The 8,189-nt window shown below is 43.1% G+C and overlaps 1 protein-coding gene across 5 annotated transcripts in view; it reads left to right on the forward strand.

Moving 5' to 3' along the window:
- The window catches only part of EZH2 (enhancer of zeste 2 polycomb repressive complex 2 subunit), a 28,894-nt gene that overhangs the window by 18,906 nt on the left and 1,799 nt on the right, over window positions 1-8,189 (forward strand). For 4 of the 5 annotated variants that reach the window (XM_008944431.1, XM_008944432.1, XM_008944433.1 and 1 more), the window contains 5 exons: window positions 4,145-4,185; window positions 5,318-5,443; window positions 5,841-6,019; window positions 7,401-7,496; window positions 8,073-8,154. In XM_008944431.1, the coding sequence (XP_008942679.1) occupies window positions 4,145-4,185; window positions 5,318-5,443; window positions 5,841-6,019; window positions 7,401-7,496; window positions 8,073-8,154 (524 nt within the window). The remainder of the gene's footprint in view (window positions 1-4,144; window positions 4,186-5,317; window positions 5,444-5,840; window positions 6,020-7,400; window positions 7,497-8,072; window positions 8,155-8,189) is intronic. The other variant, XM_008944435.1, reaches the window with a different exon arrangement.

The raw sequence follows: 8,189 nt of genomic DNA on the forward strand, positions 1-8,189 counted from the left end.
TAGTGTTTTAAAAAAGGAAAACCTTTTAGCCCGCCTACATACTACTGTAATCTGAGCACTCTGTAAAGATGTTACACAACTAGCAACTGGAAAAACCATCTGGAAGTCTTTCTCTGTTTCTTACAATTTTTTGAGTTGAGTTTATTCATTCCTAGAGTAAATCCAGTCCTAGAGCCAGGATGGCCCTTCTGTCCTGTTTGCAGCTTTCCACTGAAAGGGACCTTCTGGTCTGCAGGCTTTCCATGAGTACATGTGGTAGACAACCTTTCATCAAAAGCAGCATTCGCCAAAGAGAAAGGCAGCATCAGAAGGCTGCTTTTAATGACCTCTTGTAACTGATTGGATAGCAGATTCTCTTACAAGACTTTGTTCCCCATGCAATCTTGGTGCCCGTCTAGGCATGCTGGCAAGACTACACACCTCTTGGGTGGTAACAGATACTCTTCCCCTCCTTCCAGTGTCATTTTTGTTAGCTATCCATAGCAAGGCTGATCAATGAGAGGAGAAGACTTTTTATGTAGTTGCCTTTTGGAGAGCCAGTAAGTGTCAGAGCCTGTCCTGTGTATCAGAGATTAACCAGGCAGTTTGTGAAAACTCTTTGCTGGAGGAGGGAGTACTTCACATAGAAGCCAACAGAAAAATCTGAAGAAGGAGGATTCTGAAGAGCCATGAGCATACACTAGAGGGAGAATACTTCAGTGCTCTGCACTCTCCTATGTGCATCTCTGTCTTCCAGTGCTGGGAGCTGAATTGTATTTGCTTTAACTAATCAGCACTCCTTCCTCTGAACTGATAAGGATTACTGATTGTAGGGCCATGTAATGCCGCTGCTTGATTATTTTTGGTTTCCTCCCTCTCTCATCCCCTGTTTGGATGTAAGTTTATTTAGTAAACTTTATTTGAAAGCATTTTTGTTTTTCCCCATTTTCTCACTATCCTCCTCCTGTCCCTACCTTTTGCAGTACTGCTGTTCACTATCTATGTGTGAATAGCTTACAGGGTTCTGCCTGGAGGTCAGGATGCTCTTTCATAGAGAATTAAAGCCTCACAGGCAAAAGGTGCAGCTGAGGCATTGGCACAGATATTCTCAGGTTCCATCTGGGTGCAAGGCTGAGTCTCAGAGTGATGGGGGAGTTGTGGAGAAGATATGATTTAGGAGACAAAAGAAGTCTTTGAGTGATGTCAGAAAATCAAACATTGCAATGATTTGACTACATATATTGACATAATTGGCATGTATTTTGAATTTTCAGTGCTATTTCTGGTAGCAGAGTATCCCTGTGCAGAGAAAGAAATGCTAGTGTAGATTTTTCCAAAGAATGCATTTCTACTGCCTGATCAGCCAATACTGGTGCCTCTAAAAACACTGCCAAAATTTAGTAGGCTGTTAGCAGAGAAGAACAATATTTTTGACAGCTTATGCCATAATGCTTCTGGAAACACTTGTTTTCTAAGCTGACTATCCTGCAGATGTCAGCAGCCAGATGTACGGGTCCACCTGCTTGCTTGGAAATCTGCCACTGAGTTTCCAATTCGTTTTTCTGAACTTTCTGTATTTTCCTTGCCTTTGCTTTCTGGTGCATGGGTCTTGATATCTTGCCTCTTGTTTCTGGTTGAGATAGCAGATTATAGGGCAGAAGGATGAATTAGTCCACCTTTGGTATGTTACTCATTCAGGCTTTGGCTTTGTGCACTGATGAGGGGACCTGGCAGTGCCTCCTGCCCGTTTCTGGAGGTGGCAAGCCAATGAGTGGGTTATTGGCCTGCGCTAACCAAACCTTCTGTCAGACTGCTCAGCGCTGGCGGCTGCCTTCGTTTTGTCTCCTGTCAGTCCCCACAACTCATGCTCCCACTGTGTGTCTCCTGTTCCTTTCCTGCTGGGCTGTCCCCTCGTGTGACACCAGTCTGTCGCAAGCGTGGTGAAGCTGATGCCTTTGCCACTGTGACTGCCTTGTTTAGTTTTCTGTCCATCCCGAGCTGTTAATGTGCTGTTGATGGTGGCAACCTTTGTCATATTCGGGTGATGTTGTCCATACAGTCTATACTCCCCCACAGGAACCAAAAAGTCTCAGGTGGCAACTAGTCAGAAAGTGGCATTTTACTTTTAAAATATTAGGATAGTGTTTAGCTATTTAAAATAATAATAATAATAAAACCCTAATATTAACTGCTAATAGTGTTTTAGGAATTTCATCCACAGAAAGTTTTTAAGGGTTTGGTATGCTACTAGGTCCTTATTATCTTGCACTGAGAGACAAGATTCTATGAATGAGTTTTTCAAAAATATGGTATGTGTAACATTTACCAATACCAGTCAGACAAAACAGAAAAGTAGTTTGATGTCCATTAGAGTAATTTAAGTCAAAAATGCACTCCTCATTTCAATTATGGGAACTGTCTTCTTACAAAGAGTCAATCCCTCATACTTCATAAATATGTTGGTAGCCTTTTTTATTTTTCTAAAGCAAATCACTCTTAATAGCAATGCCATCTATTTATTACAGTGCTCTGTAATGCTGATGGGTCTCTGGGTTGCTCCCTCCTCTCAACTTCATTGACTTGGACAAGTCTGCCTGTGTGTCTCTTAACTTGTACGGGTTCCTTCGAGTGCTTGTAAGAAGGCCGAGCACTTTAAGACTGACAGCTTTGAAAGGACAATTGCATAGAGAATCTTGTTTACCTAAAGCTGGAGTGTGTGGTGGGAGGATCAGCAACACCACTTGGTTCAAGTAGAAATGTATATGCTTTTATGAAAGGAGTAGCAGCTAAAAAGTCCTATATAAGTAGTTACAGCAGGAGGTATTTTTTCAGAGGGGAAACTTGTGAGTATTGCGTTGACTGAAAGGCAGAAGAGCTTTCTAAGTGTTCTGAGCTGGGGTTGTGGGTAGGGGTTTTGAAGTACATGTGTTCTCACATATTTAGCCCTATTAAGCAAATCTACCCAGAAAGTGAAGCTGCTAGGTGCAGCTAGCAGAGTATTATTTGGCCGGGGCATGAGGCTTCACCCACATTCTTTTAATGTTGCTATATGACATAAGAAAATCCAAGAAGTATAAGCTTTGAAAATCCTTAATCTACATTTTTATTGTGTTTGTACACTGAAATTCAAGGCATAGAATTGAAAGAAACTTAAAAAACCTGTTTTCTCTTTTAATTTTAAGGCTACTGAAATTTAAGTGTGGGTTTCCTTTCAGTTCCTAAGGTCCAGACAGGTGTTTTCCTTGACTGTCTGGCACACTTGTTCATACAATAGTTGACATTTCATGCCTAAAGAGCTTGCCATTTGAAATTGATACAAAATAAAAGGGGTGATTGTAACTCGCCAGAACTTTTTAAAGTTTAGCAAGTTGTTATGATAACCAAAAGCATGTTGTTCTTAAAAATAAACCACAGCTTCACAGAAAATCACCACTTCTTGCAAAGGGAGTGCTTAGCTCAGCTAAAGAACAAGGATGCTGAAGGAGAACTCTGAGGGTGTAAGGGAAAGGCATCCAGAGTTTAAAGTAGAAAGGAGAAGGCTCAGCACAGCACCACCAGTGAGAACAGACTGGGGGAAGTCTGTCCAGCCAGAAGTACTGAGGTGGCATCAGTGTGGCTGTGCCAGACAGGTGTGGTCTCCTCTTGCCATATACGTGGAGCTCTAGCAGATGAAGGGTGGTACCTGGCTGTGGCCTATAGGAGACTACCAGTATGGTGCTGGGGCCACATCCTGTGAAGCAAACAGCTGACAGACCTTTACTCCCCTATTTAGACAGGTCTCTCCATATCTGCAAAGCCATATCCTTCCTTCTGCCTGCTAGAAGCAGCTCCTTCAGCCTCCCCTAAGGTTTTCCTTCAAGGCCATCCAAATTCAAGTATCTCTCTATCCTGGGCTGGGTGAGGGCTGCTGGACTCAGTCCTGGGACCAGAGGAATAGTGTGGGCTGGGGGAGGGAGCAGCCTGAAGAGCATTGATCTTGTCAGCTTCAAGAGAATGGGACAAGGTGACTGCTGCAACTACTTCTGACTTGTGCACAGTTAGTAGATGTTCATGTTACCAGAAAATTTCCCATTTTAAGTCGAGCATGGGTGCGAGATGCAGCTACAGTTCCCAGCCCACTGCAGGAGAGTTCCTGTCAACCTTCTTGTGTTTTGTGTTTTTGCAGGTTGTGGGCTGCTCATTGCAGAAAGATACAGCTGAAAAAGGGTTAGCATCTTTCCATTCAATTTATGTCCTGAACTTTTAAGATCCTACTATTGCTTGTCTTAGTTTTTTTGGGGGGTTTTGGGGTTCCTTTAATGTTAGGCCTTTATATACTACCTTGCATGGGGAGCTAGAGATTCTAGGGGGAATAAAAAGAAATAGAGTAAGCTCTTATTACAGATATTGTAGGGACAAAAGGTCCTGTTTGTTTTATGTGACTGGAATTGATCTGTATAATTCAATAAAAAGGGCAGGAGGCTGAATTTACTGTCTTTTCAGTACGGCCTCATTGACGTACAGGTACAAATGGTATTAACAATAGGAGCTGCAGTAAAAAACAGTATTTGTTTATTTATTTTTTTTTTAAAGCAGCTTATTTTAGAAATAGTTACCTGAAATTTTGTTGAGAGTGGTTGGGACTTGTAGCAACATAAATAACTGATCAGCTTGTGTGTCTCTCCTTTTTGGTTGCGGATGGCTAACTTGAGCATTTTTATGAACACATGCAAACCCAGCACAAGCTCAGCAGTATTAACAGCAAATTTAATTTAAGTAACACCAAATTCTCCTCGCTGCTTTGTAGGTAAAGCTCCAGGCTTGTCCCTGAGGGTCCCTCCTTGCCTGTAAGAAGTTAGTGTTGTCCCCATTGGAAAACTGACTTGTGAAAGTACAGTGGTGTAATGACCAGCTGTTATTTCTCCAGTGTATCTGTTTGAAAGTTGACTATTGCTCCAGACCAAAAATTACTTTGAGCAAATTTACTTTGCTGAATACTGTTCCTCTAGAACATATTCACACAGGAAATTATACCATTGTAGTTTCTTTTTCCAGTTTTCCACAAGAAACAGTTTCCAGGTCTGCATACTGAAAGCAGCTGAGTGGTGGGAAGGATGAAGTGCACCAGGAAGCAGGCAGCAAACGGTGACAAACACCTTGCTGCCATTACAGTTCTGGTTTGGTGTCTTGGATTTTTAACCCCACTCATCATGGGTTTGGTTTTGGGTTTTTTTTGTTGCTTGGGGGGGTTTTCTTAGTTAAATGACTAAAAGGGAGTTTCTGCTTTAAAGAGTGAAGGGAACTGCATGTTGTTTGTTTACACCTTTCAACTTTGCAAAATGTTGCTATTTTTATTCAGATGGGTCATCGAATCATGTTTACAACTATCAGCCATGTGATCATCCACGTCAGCCTTGTGATAGCTCATGCCCATGTGTAATTGCTCAAAACTTCTGTGAGAAGTTTTGTCAGTGCAGCTCAGAATGTAAGTAAAACACTTAAAAGCTATCTGTGAGTTTCTCCCACTGTCCCAGCACGTGACTCTGTGCTAGCAGTTTGTCCGGGCGTCAGACGGTGCTTGCAGGAGCAGCAAATTGTGTCAAATGGTGTGAGAAAGGAGCACGTGTTCAGGTTAATTTGACCCTCTTAATTAGCCATTAAAGGAAGTCAGAAACAGTCTTCAGGCTTAAAACGGAGGAAGACTGGAGTAAAATCAGGGAGGGAGAGAATTTACGGTTGCTTCTCAATGTCCTCTACAGATATCAATGGCAATGTGGGGTTTTTGTTTTAAATTTTCTGATACGCTATAATCTGCACTGTCTTAATTTTACAACGTGCTTTTTTCAAACTTGCTTTTTTGTTTCCCACGTGTTCCTTTGCAGGCCAAAACAGGTTTCCTGGGTGCCGCTGCAAGGCCCAGTGCAACACTAAGCAGTGCCCCTGCTACCTCGCCGTGCGCGAGTGCGACCCCGACCTCTGCCTCACCTGCGGGGCCGCTGACCACTGGGACAGCAAAAACGTCTCCTGCAAGAACTGCAGCATTCAGAGAGGATCCAAGAAAGTGCGTACACAGTTACACAGCTGGATGCCCATTGCCTTGGTTTGCAGGTGGTTTTATATTTTCATGCCAGAGAATGGCATTTCTTTGCCTTCATGCTGTCAGAGGGGAAGAGAACAAGGGAGGTAGCTGTCGCTCACGTTAGTTGCTCCTGTGCTGTTTTTAAGCTCTGTGGACATTTTGTCAGGTACCAATTAGTGTTTTCTGTGCAACACTGCAGTAGAGTATCTGCTGCTCCCCATTCAGGCTTTGCTTGTAGTTTGCAAATAGGCTCCTGTTTCAAAGTGAGAGCTCATCAGTCTTTCCCCAGATCGGCACAGGGAAGTTTGGCTCAGACACAGATAGTGGCTGTGGCTTTCTTCGGTGGTTGACTCTAATGCACAAACCTGTATACTGTCTACCCTGAGAGCCCCTTCAGCTCTGTTAAATGAACCAGCCAGCCAAGGTTTATTTCTGCTCCAGAACATGTTCTCACAAGCTAGTTAGGTCGAATACTGAGCTAATCAGCAGTAGGCTCCGGTCTGCAGGCCTTTCTAGTGTGGAGTCCTTAGGGTACGTGTTTTTATAGAACACCCTGTTCTGGTTTTGGCTGGGGTACAGTTAATTTTCATTCAAGTAACTGGTACAGTGCTGTGTTTTGGATTTAGGGTGAGAATAATATTGACAACACCCTGATGTTGTATTTGTTGCTAAGTAGCACTTATCGTGAGTTAAGGATTTTTCAGTTTCCCGTGCCCTGCCAGAGAGCAGGTGCACGAGGAGCTGGGAGGGAGCATGGCCAGGACAGCTGACCTGAACTAGCCAGAGGGCTATTCTGACTCCTAAGAGATCACACCCAGTGTATAAACTGGGGGGTGCTGGTGGCCAGGGGTGGGTCACTGCTCAGGCAATTGGGCTGTGGGTGGTGAGCAATTGCTTGGGTTTTCTTGGGGTTTATTTCTCTTTGCAGTATTCCTTTTTGTTACTATCATTATTGTTGTTATTTCACTATAGTTATTAAACTATTCTGTCTCAACCCACAAATTTTACTTTCTTTTCTGTAGTTCTCCTCATCCCACTGGTTGGGGGGAGGAGTAAGCAAATGGCTGTGCAGTGCTTAGTTGCTGTCTGGGGTTAAACCATAAGACGCCCTTATTTAAAGATTAAACTAAAATTTTTACTGGCTTTCAAGTACTACATGTGGTTTTTCTTTCATGTTAAACTTCTGATCCACAAGCTGTAGTTTTAGTGTGCATTTGATAATTGGAAGAATCCACATTTGTCTTCTGTCCTGGAGTCCCAGCATACGTTTAATCAAGTGATACAATTAAAACCAACCCAAAACAAAACAAAACCCCCACAAATCCGAGCCTGCCACGTCTAAACCTTTTTTTCTATCCCACAGCACTTGCTATTGGCACCTTCAGATGTGGCAGGCTGGGGAATTTTCATCAAAGATCCTGTACAGAAGAATGAATTCATCTCTGAGTACTGTGGTGAGGTGAGAATGGAGAACACTGGTTACAGATGAGCTTAACTGGTGAAGTTGTGTTGGTGAGGGACTGACAGATTGACTCTAATTTGGTGTCGTGTTTAGACAGAGATACGAGCTTGACAGAGTGTACAGCCACTGCTGTCAGAGGCTCCAAACTCAGGAAATGAAAAAGATGGTTGAAATGTCACCAAAAATTGATGTAGATTTGTGTGAGAATGAGAGGCTGGAATGTCATTTTATCTTGGCTGGAATTTCAATTCAGACATGCCTGGAATTTTGTGCAAAATCATTTAGTACTAAAATTGAGTAGCCACTTTCACTAAATTATATTCTATGGTAATAAACCCCTGAGTCAGGTGGGCAGTAGTGACTTTGAGAAGAGAAGCAACTCTTGCTTTCCATCTGCTCTGAAAGAACTTAAGCGGCTGCTTGGTAAGCGCCGGGTGCGCGCTGAAAGCGGCACTGTGGGGGTATGTCCTGCCCCGGGGAATAAACCCACCTTTCAGGAGGTCTGGGGATTTGACCTTAAGCTGCTACAGTTACACAAGGGATGGTCTCTCTTACAAGTCCTGTTTCTTTCAGATCATTTCTCAGGATGAGGCAGACAGAAGAGGAAAAGTATACGACAAGTACATGTGCAGCTTTCTGTTTAACTTGAACAACGGTACGTACGCACCAGTCGCCACCGTGCAGCAGGAA

This window comes from Merops nubicus, unplaced genomic scaffold (genome assembly GCF_000691845.1).
Source record: "Merops nubicus isolate BGI_N331 unplaced genomic scaffold, ASM69184v1 scaffold21967, whole genome shotgun sequence".
In the NCBI taxonomy this organism is placed as follows: Eukaryota; Metazoa; Chordata; class Aves; order Coraciiformes; family Meropidae; genus Merops; species Merops nubicus.